The sequence below is a fragment of the Serinus canaria genome, chromosome 14 (genome assembly GCF_022539315.1).
Source record: "Serinus canaria isolate serCan28SL12 chromosome 14, serCan2020, whole genome shotgun sequence".
In the NCBI taxonomy this organism is placed as follows: domain Eukaryota; kingdom Metazoa; phylum Chordata; class Aves; order Passeriformes; family Fringillidae; genus Serinus; species Serinus canaria.
In genome coordinates, this window is record NC_066328.1 from 15,424,296 (window position 1) to 15,442,402 (window position 18,107).

General features: G+C 52.7%; 1 protein-coding gene across 1 annotated transcript; it reads left to right on the forward strand.

Annotated features, from left to right (window-relative positions):
* The first annotated feature begins 14 nt into the window (after nt 1-14).
* LCMT1 (leucine carboxyl methyltransferase 1) lies at nt 15-17,379 on the forward strand. Its single transcript, XM_050980339.1, has 11 exons — nt 15-133; nt 1,047-1,138; nt 1,657-1,778; nt 3,804-3,880; nt 4,632-4,693; nt 10,787-10,889; nt 12,058-12,178; nt 12,869-12,970; nt 13,646-13,737; nt 14,861-14,958; nt 16,596-17,379. Exons 1-11 carry the CDS (start codon nt 57-59, stop codon nt 16,616-16,618), a joined length of 969 nt encoding a protein of 322 aa, XP_050836296.1. The 5' UTR covers nt 15-56; the 3' UTR covers nt 16,619-17,379.
* The last annotated feature ends 728 nt before the right edge of the window (nt 17,380-18,107 follow it).

The following is an 18,107-nucleotide window of genomic DNA, read 5'->3' on the forward strand; positions in this document are numbered from 1 at the left end:
AGGCGGCGGGGGGCGGCCCGCAGGGGCGGTGGCAGTGGCCGGGCCCCGTGCGCTCCATGGCGGCCGCCACCGGCCCCGACGAGGCGGACGAGGCGGTGCGGGGCACCTGCGAGGACGCGTCCGTCTGCAAGCGGTACCGGAGCCGGGCCGGGCTGGGCTGGGCTGGTGTTCCCCGCGGCGGGGTGGGCAGTGGGTGGGCGAGGCTCGGGCGGCTCCCGAGGGCGGTGCTGTAGAAGAGCGGGAGCGGCCCCGTCCCGGTGCCGGGGCTCCGTGCGGCCGCAGGGTCCGGCCGGTCACGCTCGGAGCTGGTCCCGGTGTGTGCGGGGGTGAAGCCCCGGTGAGCAGCGGGGCGCTCCGGGAGCCGCGGTGCCCCCCGAGCTGCCCCAAAGCCCGCCGGGCCCGTCCCGAGCCGGCCCGCGGCGCTGCCCGGTGCTAAGGGCGGGTTTGGGAGCCGAGCGGAGAACCAGCCTGGCGGTTTTCGTCTCCTTCCTTCTCCCGCCGGGATGGGCACTGGCAGGGGATGGGTGTCACTGGCCCTGGTGTGTGAATTTAACCTCTCTTTGTCGGGCTGTCCTTCTGGGCTTTAGAGCAGCGGGTGGTTTGTTGGGTGGAGAGTGTTCCTCGGGGAAAGTAAAAGCCATCAGTTCTGTTCAAACAGAGCAGCTCTGGAATCAGTGCAAATCCCTTGTCATATACACCAGGTAGAAGTAAAGCCTCGTTTGTGTGCTTGAGGAGCTGGAGACAGACAGTTCATCTTCTGGGTCCCCCAGGAGGGAATATTTGAGATTTGGGTCTTTGCTCGCAAAATTTCATCCAGTAGTGAAGAGACCATCAGAATGATGCTTGTTGAACATGATAACACCTAAAATTTCTAACTAAACTTTATATAACCTGTTAATTCAAGTAGTTCCACACATGGAACAGATTTTTTAACTGTGCTTGCATGTGCACGCCCAGGCCAGAGGGACCTTTCCAGCCTGTGTATCTTTTAGGGTAAATTCTGGGGGCCTTATTTCATAATTCTCTCTTTTCCCTGCTGCTGCAAGGTTTGCTGTGAGTGTTGGCTACTGGAAGGACCCTTACATCCAACATTTTGTGAGACAAGCCAAGGAAAGGAAGGCACCTGAGATCAACAGAGGCAAGTTGGAGCAGGGATGGGGACACCTCACCTGTCCTGACAAAACCTCTGCACCCTGGGAGTTGGGGGGCAGGGAATATGTGAGAGAGTGAGAGGAGGTTTCTTCACAGCCGTAATCCCATCCATGCCGTGTCTGATCTTTTAAATATCAATCTGTGAGTCAAAACTCTCTTCCTTTGCTTCCTGAGTTCTGAGTGGGCTGTCTCTGTGTGTCCCAGTGTGGAGATCTCCTCACAGCAGTCACAAATGTTGGTTTGACCCAGGGCAGCTGGGTCTCTGCAAGTGTAGAATTATTCTGCTCTGCTTGAGGTGAAACTTGACTAAAACTTCTATTTACCCAAGGAGCTGGGTTTTATCAGTGCATGGGGTTTTGTTTGTAATTAAAAAAGAAAAACAAAAGCCCTTAGGTAGTTGGAAAGAGGGCATTATTGATGCTGCAGACTGCCTGGGGACCTTTCATGAGTGTGAGCCATGGAGGTTGTGTGCCAGGTGACTCCCCAGCTCTGTGTGTGCTGCAGGTTATTATGCTCGAGTGCACGGGGTCAGTTACCTGATCAAGGCTTTCCTGGAGAAGACAGAATGCAACTCTCAGATTGTCAATCTTGGGGCTGGCATGGACACCCTGTTCTGGAGGCTGAAGGTAACGAGGGCTGCAGGGCCAGGGCTGGCTGGGACACGGGGCTGGGGACCCCTGAGAGGCTGCCCTGGGCTCTGCAGCCTGCCTCTGTGCCTCAGGGCAGCCCAGCTGGGGCTCCCACACAGCCCCACAGTAGCTGGGGTGGGAAGGGAGCTCTGGGGATCATCCAGTGCAGCCCCTGGCCAGGCAGGGTCACCTGGAGCAGGTGACACAGGGACGTGTCCGGGTGGGTTTGGGATATCTCCTGAGGGAGGCTCCACACCCTCCCTGGGCAGCTGTTCAGGGCTCTGCCATGTCAGGGCTCTGCTCTTTCCTCTGTCATGAAAAAGGTTCTTCCTCCTGTCAGGTGGAACTTGTTGTGTTTTAGTTTCTGGGCACTGCTCCTCATCCTGTCACTGAACAGAGTCTGGCACCATCCTCTGACACCCCTGGGAGGGATTTGTATGGATTGATGGGATCCCCTCTCAGCCTTCCCTTCTCCACACTGACCAGGCCCAGCTCCCACAGTCTCTCCCTGTCACAGAGATGCTCCAGACCCCAGATCATCTCTGTGGCCTCTGCTGGACCCTCTCCAGCAGCTCCTTGTCTTTGGTGGGGATCAGGACTGGACCCTGCAGCTCTCCAGGGACGAGTGCAGGGGCAGGAGCACTCCCTGACCTGCTGCCACACTTTCCCCATGCCCCCTGGGACTCCAGTGTGTTTATTTGTGTAAATCATGGAATCACAGAGTGGTTTGGCTTGGAAGGGATCTGGAAAATCTTCCAGTGCCACCCCTGCCGTGGCAGGGACACCTTCCTCTATCCTAGGCTGCTCCCAGCCCTGCCCAGCCTGGCCTGGGGCACTGCCAGGGGAGCAGGGCAGCCCCAGCTGCTCTGGGCACCCTGCTCCAAATAGAGCAGTGTTTGTGTGTGTGTAATTTATGGAAATTCAGTTACTCAGGGGTTGTTTGTTGGTATCATTCTGGGTGAGCACACCTCTGAGTGAATTGTCTTCTCGCTAGCGTTTACATGGGTAAATTTGGGTTCTGGAGGGAAGCCTGAGGAGCACTTTGCTTGGTCACAATTTAGTGTATTCCATCAGTGGAAAGGAGACAATTCTCATTTTTTTTCCCCTGAGATGTGAAGCTTTTCTCTTACCTGCATTTCTATAAAAGCTCTGCCCATATCCTGTTTTGGTATCAGTGATTTTAAGAGCTGAAGTGGGGCCTGTAATTCCAGTTCTTTGTCCTTGCAGAGAGCAGCTGTGGTGTACTGAATGTGCACAAGCTGGGAGGCAGTTACTGGAGTGCTGAGTGCTGGTTTCATCTCAGGAAGCCACAGGGTGACAGCCAGCCAGCACGGGCAGCAGCATCCATCACAGAGGGGCTGCTGCAAGGGACAGCCTTGGCACAGCTTCTCCAGCAGGCTGGGAAATCCTGCCAGCATGGAAGGAAGAGCTTTCCCCTCTGTGCAGTCCAGGCAGGCTGGTGTGCCTGTGCTCTGGCTGTGGGCTGGAGGGGAGCTGCAGTGTGGTCCCTGTCTGGGTGAGCCTGTGCAAAACCTTCCTGTTCTTCCCTTGGAAGGCTGGGCTGAAAATCCTGGTCCATGCTGTGTTGGTCTGCTGTGCTGGGCTCTCCCACAGCCCCAGAGCACAGGCTGGGTGTGTTCACTGATCTGTGTCTGGGGTTAGAGTTCTTCTCCTCTCAGATGACATCCCAGCCCCACCTGGACACGTTCCTGTCACCTGCTCTGGGTGACCCTGCCTGGGCAGGGCCTGGACTGGATGAACTCCAGGGGTCCCTTCCCATCTCAGCTATGCTGGGCCTCTGTGATTACATCAAGTGATAAATAATTTCTTTAGCTCTTGGAGGGCATTCTGATGTCTCTCAGCTGGTTTTTGTTGGGTTTTAAGCCGTGGGACACTGTTACAGCACTGTTACAATGGCAGGGCAGGACAAACCAGAACTGTTCAGGATTTGAGGTTCTGTCTTGTCCTGTGCATGTGAAACTTGAGTGTTCCCTAACTCTAGTGTCTTCCTGCAATTCCCAGGATGAAAATCTTCTCCCTAGGAAATATTTTGAAGTGGATTTTCCAATGATCGTTGCAAGAAAAATCCATAATATCAAGTAAGTTGTTCAGCTGTGCAGACTGGCTGCCAGTCAGGGCCATTATTTCATCTCTGCTGAGAAACTCTTCATGTTCTGGGGTTGAGGGTGGGCAGGCCCTGGCACAGGTGCCCAGAGCAGCTGGGGCTGCCCCTGGATCCCTGGCAGTGCCCAAGGACAGGGCTGGAGCAGCCTGGGACAGTGGGAGGTGTCCCTGCCATGGCAGGGTGGCACTGGCTGGGCTCTCAGGTGGTTTCCCAAACCTTTCCAGGACTGCCTGTAGAAAATAAAGGCAGATGGTGCAGGCAGGCTCTGCAGCCACTGTCCCAGCTGCAGAAGGGGGTGGCTGGAAGCTCTGGGGAGCCAAGCAGAGCCTGCTGTGTGGCAGGGACAGTGTCCTGGCAGTCTGAGGTGATGAAATCTTCTCTTACTGCTGAACTCCCAGATGTGCCTGTTCAGCTGGAAGCAGGACAGCTGGGAATGTCCTGTTGGAATGAATCCATCAGGGGTTATTGAGGACACGTGACAGAGTGCCTGGATTTCTCTTGAAAGGTTCTCTCAGAATTAAAGAAATTGTGTATAAAAGTCAGCTCCAACTTCAGCAGACTTGCAAGGGTTTTCCTTTCCAGCAGAGGGCAGAGATATTCCCTCAGCTGCTCTTGGCACACACACACACACATATATATATATATATATATGTTAAGAAAAAAGCTGTAAGCACACTGTTCAACAGGCTTAACTGCTCTGAGATGCTTCTTCCTTCTTCCCACAGATCAAAACCTCCCCTGTCAAAACCAATTATGGAATCCCATTCAGGGGACTCTCTTCTAATAGGTGAGTCATCTTCAAACTCAGTCAGTGATGTACTGCAGCACTTTTAAAACTTTTCTGATCATTTTGTTCTGCTATGTGGGCAGGCTTTTAATGTTTGAAATGCTGTTTGGACAGAGAATTGGGAGGGAAAAGAGGCTTTTTTCTTCTCTTACAGACTCCTGCCCATTTGTTCTGTGTCATGTTAGAAATGTCTTGTCTTTAAGTGGTTTTATTCTGGCAGAAAGTTGTTGGGTTTTTTCTTTTTCTCTCATATGTAGCTCCTTTTCTGTCACAGGAAAGGAAAAAGTGCTACAGAGAGGCATGGATACTGGATTAAAATATCTGTCGAGTGTTTATCTGCTTTCTGTCTCATTAAGAGCACCAATCTTTACATTTAGCAGAGTTTTCACAGCAGAAACACAGCCTGTACAGTCCAGGCTCATCAGCCAGTGCTGTTGGTTCCATTTTGGTATTAAAAGGATAACAATTTCAGGTGCTGTGATGTGGCTGTACTCTCTTGGTTTCTTCCCTCACTAGGGAACAGAAGGTTGTGTACTCCCCTCCCTGGCAGTGTCCATCCCTGGCCAGGGCTTGGGGCAGCCTGGGACAGTGAAGGTGTCCCTGCCATGGCAGGGGTGGCACTGGATGATCTCTGAGGTCCCTCTCAGCCCAAGTCATTCTACAATTGTGTGTTTGTGTCAGGTCTGCACTTGAAAACATTTTTACCTGTGGGAAATCCCTGGGTTCCACTGAGCTCCTGTTCTCAGTGCAGGTGCTGAGCTGTAGCAGCTGCCTGGGACAGTTCAGGAGGGGCAGCAATGCCTGCATGCCCCTAGCTCCTGCTCTGGGTGAGCAGTGTGACCCTGGCAGAGCCTGCTGGGACCTCTGTGCCCTTCTCTGGCACAGCTCCAGCCCAGGCTCTGGGCACCTTCTGCAGATTTTGCTGCTGCACGTTATGGCTCCTCCCTTGCCAGCCCTGCAGGTGTCCTTCCAAGGGCAGGGCTCCAGAGGTGGAGGCCAGAGCCCCAGGTGAGAGGAGGGCTCCTGGGCACCCCTGGCTTGCAGCAGGCCCTGCTGGGGCACATCTGGCCCCTGGGGATCTGCTGCACCTGCACTGTCCCAGGGCAGCCCTGGGGCCGTGCTGGGGCTGGCTTTGTGCTCCTGAGGAGCTGCAGGTCCATCTGGGGCAGCAGAACTGCTGCAGAGCTGTCAGCCTGCACTGCTGCAGTCTGTACAGCCAGCTCCCACTGCACTGGGCTCTGCTGGTGGCACTGGTTCCTCTGGAGCTGCTTCCCTGGGCTGGTGTTAGAGCTTCAGCCACAGCCTGCTGCAGGCTCTGGAGGCTCTGCTGCACTGGCATCTTTGGGGTGTGGCAGTGGCCAGGACATGGGGGGATGCTGGAGGGGCTGTGGAGCTCCAGTCTGAGCTGCCCCCAGCACAGGAGATCAGTGAAAGCCCTGAGAACTCTGGCTTAGGATCAGAACTCTTAAGGGAACTGCTTCCTGGGGAAGTGCCAGCAGGAGAGGTGCTGGAATAAGTGGATAAAGCAAACAGATGAGCAGAGAGTTCTTACAGGTTTGAGGGGACTTGACAAGGAATTTACTCAGCTGCTGCTTGGTCTGTGCCCTCTCATTTACAACTCTCCAGCTGGAAGGTTGTGCCTCAGATGGCTCCAGGGGGGATCCAGGGAGCCCCAGGCCAGCAGGACTGATGTCCCTAGTGAGCAAATCATAGGAGCTCTGACAGACAGCCTTAGTGGAACACAGAAATCACAGGATGTGCTGGGAAACAGCCCCCGTGGCCTTGGAAAGGTAAGTTGTGCTTCCCAGCTCTGTTGGAGTTCTCTGAGTCAACCTAGCTGTTGGAAAAGGACATCAGCACAGTGCCTGCCTTTCAAGAGCGTGTTTTGGCTGTGTCCCGTGCCAAAGTGTGCCAAAGAAATGGCACAGTGGCTGTGGGGAGGGAATGGCTCTCATATGGATGAGGAGCTGGGATGGAGGGCGAGCATATGTTGTTCATTTTTGTTATGGAGGAGAGGGAGATCTGTGCTTGAGGGTATGTTGTTGTTCAACACTAAGAAAAAATTGGGAAAATAGTGATTAGTAAGTGGCAGCTTGTTGGCAAATCCAAACTCTGAAGAGTGGTAAAGAACTGTAGAAGTATCTTGTGAAATTAGTGACTTGATGATGATTTCAATGTGGATTAATAGAAAGTGATGCACATGGGGGGGAAAACAGTTTGTGCCTCACATGTAAATGATTATTGCTGCCTTCCTGTGGGATCTGGGTATTAGAATAAATAGATGGATGGAAGCATGAGCTCAGTAATGGTCCAGAAATACAAAGCAATTCCAAGTACTTTGGAGAAAAAGCTGGAAAACAACTTAGGTGCCAGTGTGTGCCAGTGTTAGCAGATGTTTCCTCTCTTTGGCTTTTCCCTTTGGAGCTGCTGTTGGCCTCTGGAAGGCTGGGCTCATCCCAGGGACACCCCTGGTCTGACCTGGTATGGTGTTAGACCTGCAGTATTCTGGGATTGCCACCTGGCACAGGGAGCAGCATGGCCAGGTGGGGAAGGGTTACTCAGGATTTTGGAATCCTGTCCCTCCCTGTGCCTACCTGCCCACACCAGTCACACTCCTGGCTCTGTCCACCAGGAATGGTTTCTTCAGGCTGTTTGGAATTTTGGTTTGAGTCGTGCTGCTGTGGATTGGCACCACTCAGGCCCTCTCTCTGCTCACCCTGAGTCTGTCATGCCAGGGCTGTTCCTTTGTGTGCCTCTCACACCTCCTGCTCTGTCTGGGCCAGCTTGGGCACTGGGCTCTTTCATGCCCAGACTTTCTTGTGCCCAGTGTGGGTGTCAGGGGGCCTTGCAGGGCTGACCCTGGACAAGCTGAGAGGGTGGCAGTGCCTGCTGGAGTGAAGCTCGAGCTGGAGAGCAGCAGCAGAGCAGGCTGCAGGGGCTGCATGCTAAGATACCTTAGCATGAAAATCCTGGTGGAATCACTGGGAGTCAATAGTATCCTGCATGCTGGCTCTTGGAAAACCTCCAGGAAATTGTTGCACTAATGTGAGAGGAGAGTAAGAGAAGGAAGCTGAGTTCTTGAGGCAGAGGAAGAGCTTGGTGTGCCTGCAGGCTGCAGTGCTGCCCCAGAAGCTGGGTCAGGGCACCAGGGAGGGTCTGGGGCACAGCTCCAGCACAGCAGCAGCTCTAACACAGCTGGGCAGAAAAGAGCCGAGGTGGTCAGGTCAAAAGGCAGCTATAATCAGCTCCTGCTCACTTACTACAGGCTTGTCTTGTTCTGTGCCTGTGAAATCTGAGCCCCTTGTGCTGTTAGCTGTGTGCCAGAGCCACGGGCAGTAACCACCCAGGTTGGTGTGTGCCAGGGCAGAGCATTCTCTGTGATCATCCCTGGAGAGCTGAACCTGTGCCCTGGCTGGGGTAGGTGGGTGGGGGCTCATCCTTCCCCCCTTCCCCATCCCCTCCCTTGTATTCCTCCAATTAAATCTGAGTTTGGTGTTTCTCAAACCTTCATTTCAGCCAGGTACAGAGAGGATCTTTGTGCATGGCTGGGGGTGAGCAGCACACAGACCCCCAGGGCAGCTCTGGAGGAGAACACCCAACCCAACAACCTCACTGAAAAACAGCACGAGGTGCTGGGGCCTGGTAGGAATTAGTGCCTGGAGTGTGGGATTGGCAGTGGTTTAAGCCACCAAATGTCACTGGCTGTGCCAGCACTGGGGCAGCTGGCCTGAGCCCCAGCACTGCAGTGAGAACGAGCAGAGGGGTTTGAACACACACTCAGAATCAGTTCAGGTTAAACAAACTCTTGTTCTCAGAGGAAATCAATGGGGACCACGTGCTCATGCTGCCAAGCTGGAGCTGGGTTTTCCTTTTCCAGCTGTCCTGTGGATGGGCAGGAACTGTGAAATCCATTTGCAGCAAGGCTGCTCAGCCTTGGGCAGCAGATTGCTCACTTTACCCGTCACAGAACGTCCTGAGTGGGAAGGGACCCTCAGGGACCCTCCCAGTCCAGCCCTGCCCTGCCCAGCACGGCCCCAGGAGCCCCCAGCCCTGCAGGAAGGTAGGAGTTGGTGCAGAGCGTGTCCCAGCAGGTTTGGGGATGTTTGTGGATGGATTGTGGCCTCCAGGCTGGGGACAGTGGCAGTTCCAGGTGTCCCCAGCTGCCACTGCCCTGCAGTCAGTGTTTGCTCCCTGAGGAGGAGCTGATGGAGCAGTTGAAGTTTACCTAGTTAAGTATGATCAGAGGGAAAAGGGGGAAATTTAGGTGAGATACTGAGGAGAAATCCTTCCCTGGCAGGGTGGGCAGGCCCTGGCACAGGTGCCCAGAGCAGCTGGGGCTGCCCCTGGATCCCTGGCAGTGCCCAAGGCCAGGCTGGAGCAGCCTGGCACAGTGGAAGGTGTCCCTGCCATGGCAGGGGTGGCACTGGGTGGTCTCTGTGGTCCCATCCAACCCCAACCAATTCCGGGTTTTATGATAAAAATGCTCAAATCACTGAGCTGTGAGCAAGGCACGTTTACTTCCACCTTGGAGTGTTTGTGCTCCTTCTCTCCTGGACCACTTAAAAAGTTTTGTGGTTTATTTCTGGCTTTTCTTTCTTTCTTTATTGATGTATTTGTGTGACCCAGCCTCCGAAGCTGGACAGGGAGCTGGCATTAATTCCCTACTAATTGTGGTGGCTGACGCTCGCTGTGCCGTATCCATGGACAGAAACCAGCCCCTATTTAAACACTTCCCTGTGTGTGGTGGGGTTTTTGGGTGGCTTTTTTTGATGCCATTATCATGGCCTTGATGTAATCACTTAAATAGAAGGGTGTGGGAAGTAGTAAAGCTATTACAGAACATGCACATGGAAAAAGCCTTGACTCAAAATGTTGAATCATTCAACATGCCACACAAGTTTTTTTTTCTCTTTTCTTCCCTTGTAACTCTCTTTCTGAACTGTTGCTGATTCCTGGATCTGCTCCCGAGTGTTGCTGGAATGGCAGCTATTTTCCTTGCTAGTGCCACTCCAGGGGGCTGGTCACCTGAAAACCAAACAGAGGTTCATCCTCTGGGCTGTTGGGTCACTGCTTGTGGGGGTCATTGGAATCCCACACTTGTCCCCAGCTGTTTTGTTCCCCTCTCCTGCAATGGAACCCCCTTTCATCCTGCCCCTTCAGCCCCTTCTCTGCTCACTCAGGCTGTGCCAGGGGAGGCTCAGGTTGGGCATCAGGAGGAATTTCTCCATGGAAAGGGTGGCCAGGCACTGGAAGGGGCTGCCCAGGGAGGTCTGTAGCCCCCTCCAGAGCTATCCCAGTATTGTGCAGGACTTTGGCTCTGGCTGGGTTTGATGGATACTTGGGAAGTGCCTCCTGTGGGCCCTGGGCTCCTCAGGGGCTCATTGCTGCTGGCTGTCAGATAGATTCACTGAGGCAAGAGGCTCTGCTGCTTCCTCCCAGCTGTGCCAGGATGGTAGGGGCTCCTTGGACTCTGGATTTATCCCTCCCTCATGGTGGGGAGCACCCACAGGATCCTGTTATATCCCAGGGGAATATCAGCAAAATCAGAATATCCTCTGTAATTCGACTCTTTCCTTAAATACCAGCACTAAATCATACCAAAAGGCCAAGTGATAACTTTTTTTTAGCCCCAAGTCTCTGGCTGCTCCCCATATTTATTATATAACTACATATTCAGTTCATTTATATAGCTATGTCTGCTGTTAATATTTGAAATATTGCCACTTAGCTTAGTTTTCCATAAATTGATGTACTTTTATGTAGCTCCTATGTACATACGTGGGGCAGTCTGAGAAGACTCCCCAAACAAAACCAAAACCCTGCCTTCAGCCTTGCCATGTTTCTCCTCTCTGCATTCCTGGAAACCATGGTAACAGCTGGGCTCACCTCTCTGCTTCAGCTGAGAGGCAGAGGAGGCTTGGAGCAGGGTCTGGTGGTGATGGAGCCCTGGAAAACACAAGCAGGAGGGGAATTCATGGTTTAGAAAGAAGAGCTGGCTGCTCACAGTTTGGTGTAACAGAGCTCCCAATTCATGTGCTCCTGTGCAGGGCTTTGATTGATAACTCCACATCCCTCTGCACATTTGCCTTGCAGATTCCCACAGCCTGGACTCCAGTCGATATTCCATAGTAGGAGCAGACCTCCGTTCCTCCTCAGACCTGGAGGAAAAGCTAAGGAAGCACAGCCTGGACACACAGTAAGATCACAGGGCTTTAATTGGCTTTTTGTGGGTTTGTTTTTCAGTGGCGGCTTGTGGAAGCCCTGGGCCAGTGGCAGGTGTCCCTGCCATGGCAGGGGGGGCACTGCCTGGTCTCTGGGATCCCTCCCAACCCAAACCATTCCAGCACTCTGTGATGTCTGAGTTTTAGCTCTCTAGTTCTTTCCTGTGACCTCCTCTCAAACCCCTGCTGCTTCCTAACCATTTTGGTGGGGCTGCAGTGGCGTCCTTGGGATCTGAATCCCAGAGCTCCCCTGGGGTTCTCTTGTTCAACACGAGGCTCTGGGGGGGCAGGAGTTGAGTTTCTGAGTGGATGATGGACAGACCTTTCAAATGGAGGCAATATAAATAGCAGCGATCTGGCTGGGTGGGAGAGAGCATATGGGGAAGCAGAATGCATCAAATTGCCATTTAATTCTTTACACTTCCAGCCTCTGAAATGTTGCCTTGCTTGCCTACATTGCTGCTCCTTGTGGAATTTCTCCTGCTTCTAGTGACTTTTTTTCCCCTTTCATTTCAGCAATTAAAAGCAAACTCAATAATTGAGAAGAAAATCACTTGTGTAGATGTCTATTTTTGTTGTTTTGTGGATGGAGGGGGAAGAGGCAACGTGCAAACTATGGATTACATTTTGTTAGATAATAATATGTGAAGATTGTTTTACAGATACTGAACAAATTTGTCTAATTAAAATTCTTCCTAGAACTTTTTTTAAAGAGAGAACTTTTTTTTTTTTTCTGTTTGTAATTAATGCCTGATTTCACTGATCTCTACAAGACTGAACTGTGTGTACAGGGCACAGTTGTCCTGCAGAGGGAATTGTAACACACCCCAGTTCCTGCTGTCAGAGAGGACTTAGAGAATGCACAGTGTTCTTTGCTCAGGGCTGACTTTTGGGGAGATTGATCCCTAAAACCTCTGGTTCACAGGAGTCTCCTGTGGTTCATTAATTCACAGCTGCCAGAGAGCCCAGTTTGAGTCAATGTGATGAAGAGATTTCATTCAATCTTCAGTGTCTAGTTCATAAAAGATGGAGCTCTTTCAGGAAATTGTGCAGACATGGAGTGGCTTGCTTGCTCACAATCCTTAGCAGATTTTTCTTGTTCCTGTGCTGGAAATCATGTTCTGCCTTGGTTTTGTTTTACAGTTTGCCAACGCTGCTGGTGGCTGAGTGTGTGCTGGTTTACATGACCCCCCAGCAGTCTGCAAGCCTGCTCAAGTGGGCAGCAAGCACCTTCCCCGTGGCCATGGTTATCAATTATGAGCAGGTAAAACCAAAGGGGCATTTTTAGACCTGCATTGTTGTCATTAAAATTGCTCTCGTAGGTGGGAGTTGCTGAGGAATGAGAGTGGGCCATGTCCTTTTGTAGGAACAGCAGTTTCTGCTGAATTTCTGGAGTAATGTGTTTTAACTTGTAGCTTGGTTAGCTCATTGTAGAGAAAATACAGCTATTCTGAAAGACAATTTCTGGACTATGTTGAAGCAAAATAATTGAGACTTAATCCATACGTGGAAAAAACCATAGAATATTGATTTAGCTAAAGCAGAGCGAAGAGAGCCGATGCTGAGTGCTGGCTCTGGCTGTATAACATTACATAATTACCTCTGTGTTCTTTGGCAAAGTGGAGCAAAAATCACAGCAGCATGAACTCTGCTTCTCCTGTGGAAGTAAAACACTGCCTCGGGGCAGCTAGGTGGCTCCAGGAATTGGTGACAGGATCTTCCAAGCTGCAAATCCCTGCTGGAGAGCTGAGCCGAGGTGCTGGGAGCTGCAGCAGAGGCAGCTGTGCTGCCAGCCCGGTGTCCCTGGGGCAGGGGCACTGTCCCCCTGGCACCAGGCTGCTCCTGGGCACTGAGAGCTGCCGTTGGCACCCCGTGCACTTTGTGATGGGGACAGTGCCAGGTTTGGAGGCTGTGCTGTGTGGGAGGGGAGCACTGCTGTGTCCCTGTGTCCCAGGTGAACATGAGGGACCGCTTCGGGCAGATCATGATCGAGAACCTGCAGCGCCGGCACTGCAACCTGGCTGGGGTGGAGCTCTGCAGCTCCCTGGACTCCCAGGTGAGGGGCACAGGGCTGACCCTGGGCTTTGCTAACCTGCCCAGAGTTCTGAGTGTGCCCTGGGGCTCAGCAGGGACCGGGGCAGGCTGGGGCAGGCACTGAGCCCTTTGCTGGCCACGGTACCGTGGGATCGGGGCATGGTTTGGGTTGGAAGGGACCCTAAAGCCCACCCAGTGCCACCCTGCCGTGGCAGGGACACCTTCCTCTGTCCCAGGGTGCCCCAAGCCCCATCCAGCCTGGCCTCGGGCACTGCCAGGGATCCAGGGGCAGCCCCAGCTGCTCTGGGCACCCTGTGCCAGGGCCTGCCCACCTCCCAGGGAACAATTCCCAGTATCCCATCCATCCCTGCCCTCTGGCAGTGGGAGCCACTCCCTGTCACTCCATCCCTTGTAAACAGTCTCTCTCCATGTATCTTGTTGGCTCCTCCAGGTCCTGGCAGGCCACAGTTAGGTCACCCCAGAGCTTCTCTTTGCCAGCTGAATGTCAGGGGTTGCACAAAACCTCGTGGGCAGAGCCCAGCCCTGCCTGGCCCTGCAGAGATCACAGCACACGCTTAGGGAGCGGTCTGGGAGCTCTTCAGAGGACAGGTCCATCCCAGTGAGATGCTCAGGGGGAGAAGCTGCCTCTGGTGCTTGCCCTGAGGCCTGTGGGAGCTCTGCTGCCCTTGTTTTCCAGAGGGAACGGCTGCTGGGAAGTGGCTGGGACAACGCCCACGCCGTGGACATGATGAAGGTGTACAGCTTCCTGCCACAGGCTGATGTCAAAAGGTACCACTTGTGAGCCCCAAAGCCATCCTCAGATGCCATTTCCAAGGTGCTTCCCATGCACCTGGGATCCCCTGGTGCTGCCCAGGGGGACACAGCCCTCCTGAGCCTGAGGCTCTGCAGAGCCCCCAGGATAATGCCTGGACTGATGATCCAGAGGGTGAGGCCTGCCAGGAGCAGGCTGGGAGTGTGATGGCTTATTTGGGTGTGACAGAAAGCATCTCCTGACAGGAATTTGCAGATGGGAGATGCAGAAATTGTTGAGTTTTTGCAGTCCCCGAGATGTTCCTTGTGAAGATTTTGGCTGGGGTTAGACCACGACACGTTGAAATCACGAGGGGGAGACTGCTGGGTCTGCAGAACTCAGAGCAGGGACTAAAGGCTGTTTAGCAGTCACTGCTCTGCCTGGAATTTGTTCATATTCCTGCATGAAATGCTAAACAGTGGGAAATTTTGAGGAGTAACTTAGGGATGTAATGTGAAATGTGAATTGCTGTGAGTCATTCATGGTTGGAATTAGCTGGGCAAGTTACCTTGGTCAAAATATTCACCTATGGGGGTTTCTCAGAGCCTGGAACTGAACAGGTGAGAGTGGAAATCAGAGGTGGTTTAAATAGGAACAGGGGTGTGTGGTGGGACCATATGGCACTGGTGGAGACACAGAGCTCGTGCTTTCTCTGCAGCATTTTTGGCTACCCTGGATCTGTTCAGCTCCTTGCACTTGTTCCACATGCCAGGAAATAGGGTTATGTAAACTCTGTCCTCCAGAATCAGTGAGGCAAATGCTTTTTCTTTAGAAAAGTCTTTCCCAGAGTGCTCCTTGCAGCACCTCACACCTGGGAGTGCACTGAGGAACTTTTGCCCCTGAGAGCCTCAGTGGCAGCCCTGGTGTTTGTCAGGAGTTACCCAGATGGGTCCTGGAACAGGGAATTCCAGGGATGAGGCGTTGGAAGCACCCTGTGGGTCACCTGTTCCATACATTGGCATCATGGACAATACCTGTAATTATTGCCTGCAGAGCTAACTGCCTTTCTGGCCACAGTTCTCACTCCCATGGAATGAACAATTCAGTAAAAATTCTGCTGAGAATCCAGCTCAAATCCCGACCTTTATTTTATTCCTGCAGAATAGAAGCCCTTGAATTCCTGGATGAAAAGGAACTGTTTGAGCAGCTCATGCAGCACTACTGCATCTGCTGGGCTTCCAAGGACAGCAGCAACCTGGGTAATGTTCTCCAGCCCCTGGGAATGTCCTGTGGGAGGGCTGGGATGTTACACCAGGTACCTCAAACCCCCCTGTTCCAGGGCTCTGCTGCTCCTCCCTGGGCTGGGAGCACCTCCCAGCTGGGCATTGCTCCTCCACAGCCTTTGCAGGGTTTCAGGGCATCCAAGTGGGAAGCCTGTCCAGTACAGGGGAGCTGGAATTTTTCCACCAGAAGATGCCGTATGGGCTCCTTTAAATAACTGCCTGCTGTATCCCATCAGTGCTAATTGAAAGGTTTACAAATCCCATGCATGGGAAGTGCCATATGGGCACACGGTATATGCAGGCACAGTGTCCTGACAACACAAAAATAAATTTGTATTACTTATCCCAGGCTTCTCTGCACTGTCCCCATTTGCAGCCATCTGACACTGAAGTTTTCCTCGCTGCTTTCTCCCTGGGGAAGAATATTCCCTCTGAAATGAGCTCTTCTACCTGTTCCTTTTGTTCTTAAAATTCTGTCTCTCCTGGACTGGGATTTCTGGGAAGTCAAAGAGAGGGACTTGATTTAGGCTTTCTGTAGCATTTGGGTGTTGCTGCTGCTCAAGAAATGATAAAATGAGGGGAATTGTTGCTTGGCTGAAGCATGGATGGCCACAGCCTCTATTTGTCCAGATCAGGGAGACAGCTCTGCTGCAGTCACAGTTTGTCTCTACTTCTGGCTGCAATTTCAGGGACTTCAGTCTTTCCAGAAAAACTCTGCCTGCCACTTGAATCCCTTCCTCCCCTTCATCCTCTCTGCCCTTTCCCTGCTCCTGACCAAGTACCCAAGAGCAGATTTTATTTATTGACTGCTCCCCAGCAAATGGGAATAGATTTGGTCTCTGCAGCCTGGCTGGGCAGCACAGCCTCTGACAGAGCTGCTCAAAGGAGATCTTCAGATAAAAACTGGTGAAGGAGCTCCTCAACACCCTGCTGCTGCTGCTGCTGCTGTGACAGAGCTGCTGCTTGTGCTGGTGCTCTCCTGAATCCTCCAGAGCCCATGTTCTGCCTTGGATCTCTTCAGGCTGAAAGTGGTGACTGGGGCACACAACCTGTGGTAGAGGAGCTAAGGCCCACCCGTTCATAGCAGCCCCAGTTTTGGGGGTCTCAGCATTGTTCCTTGCTGGGGTTAGAGAAAGGACAGTTTGGGGTGCTGAGGCTGAGGTGTCCTGGCAGTTAAAAAAGATCTCAAAGGGGATAATCAAGTGTCCAGTGGACATGGCATGGCTGTGCCTTAATCTCAAGCAAGGCTTTTTTATCCTGTGGGAATTCACTGCCCTCATGAATGGTACTTTCCTCTGCTTTCTCTTCCTCATTCCATGGGCAGACCCTGAGGTTCCTGAACAACATTTGTGTTGTTCCTTCTGCCATGAATAATTCCAGTGCTCCTGCAAATTGACTTCATCAAATCAATTGCTGCATCACAACAAAAAAGAGTTAAAAAGTACAGCCCAGCCTGTTTCCTGCTTTCCTCACACCAAATCCTTTGTGTTTCAGTTTAAAAAATGAAATAACTCTGAAAGCATCTTTCCTGCTGTGTGTAAGGGACCTTGGTGCAGTGAGGGTAAGAATGAACCTTCCTTTCTTGCCCCAAATCCCTCCTTGTCTTCACTCAGGTCTGGCAAACATCGACTTCTGAGGGCTGCAGGGAGGGAGCCCTGGGGAGCTCAGGGCTCAGGCCAGGACTTGGAGAGGATGGATTTGCACGTGCCAGCCCCGGGCTGGGGCTGGGACACTCCTGGTGCTGCTGCTGGGGACGGCCTGGAGCCTCTGGGTGGATTCAAGGAACGTTTCCTGTGGGCAGGACTTGCCTCCCGTTCCCAGCTGTTGGACAGTGGACTTGCACAAGGTGTCAGTAACTCCTGTTCAAGGCTTGCCTTCCTTAGTTTAAAACTGAAAGTCAAGTGTTCCTGGGTTCTTTGATTTGCCTCTTGTGTGTTTTTGTGGCTGTGTAACACGTGTTTGTGGCAGGAAGCTGGGGCTGGCTGAGCAGGAGGGAATTCTGTGCGTTTCTGTTCTGCTCAGGTCTCCTTGGGATGGAGTGCTGGCTTCTCCAGGCTTCAGTGCCCTGCAGGGCTGTCACTGCTGGCAGCTCTGGAGGGGGAGGGTGGAGGAGAAGGAGGGCCCTGAGTGTGTTCAGTGATGTACAAGAAACTGGAAAAGAGACTTGATTTAACTGGGAAGGGCTTAGCTTGTGGTTTCAGCACTGGCATGCTGAAAAAAGAAATGAATCTCAATTTGCACTGCTTCTGGTAGTATCTTTACACCAGTTCCTCCTCTCTTTCCCCTAAAAAGAAGCTAAACAAAATCCCAACGGCAATGAAAACCCTTGTCCTGTTGTTTGAAATTGAATCTTGCAACCTTCCTATGAGAAAAATAATAAATGTTTAGTATTTATAATTTGTCTCCTATCTTCCTTGCTAGAAATGACCAGTTTCTAGCTGGTTTAGTGACATTTTTCCTCTCATGCAATGCCTCACCAGGAGTACTTTTTAAAGCAGCTGCTGGCAGGGCTGCCCACCCTGCCAGGGAAGAATTGTGTCCAGAGAGGCTGGAGAGGAGCCCTGCTCAGGATGGGCTCCCCAGAATGGGGAATGGGAAGCTTTGCTCAGGAGGAGGCTGGTCCTGTGTCCCTGGAACAGTCAGTGCTCCCTGCCAGACTGTTCCTGCAGGAGCCAGGAGCTCCTCCTGGCTGCCCACACTCACTGCTGGCTGTGGATCCTGCTCTGGCAGCTGGCCCTGCCCTGCACCTGTGTCCATCCACGTTGCCATCCCTGAGCATCGCCTGCTCGCTCTTCACAGGTGGAGTTGCCTTCCAGAAAGTTCCATTATTTATCTGGCAGGGCTTGCCCAGCTTTAGGAGCTGAAGGAAAAGCAGTGCTTGGCTCAGGGCATGGTATTTCAGCCCCTCTGCAGAGTGACCAGCTCCCCATTCCGAGGTTACACAGTTTTTCAGGTGCCTGGGCACAGGAGAATGTGGTTATTGAGGGTGGAACTGTGGGTGGGCTGGCAGGACAGCCAGGGCCCAGGTCCTTGCAGGGAAGATGTGCAGGGCTGGGGGGGGACCAGGAGCACCCACCCCTTCTGGGGGAGCTTGGTGCACTTTAATGCTAACCAGAATGAAGGAT

Excerpts from the sequence above, each read along its gene's own strand:
- LCMT1 (XM_050980339.1), top strand. The coding sequence starts at position 57 with ATGGCGGCCGCCACCGGCCCCGACGAGGCGGACGAGGCGGTGCGGGGC. Across the intron at positions 4,694-10,786 it reads AGGGGACTCTCTTCTAATAG|ATTCCCACAGCCTGGACTCC; the intron begins GTGAGTCATCTT and ends TTTGCCTTGCAG. Across the intron at positions 12,971-13,645 it reads GCAGCTCCCTGGACTCCCAG|AGGGAACGGCTGCTGGGAAG; the intron begins GTGAGGGGCACA and ends CTTGTTTTCCAG.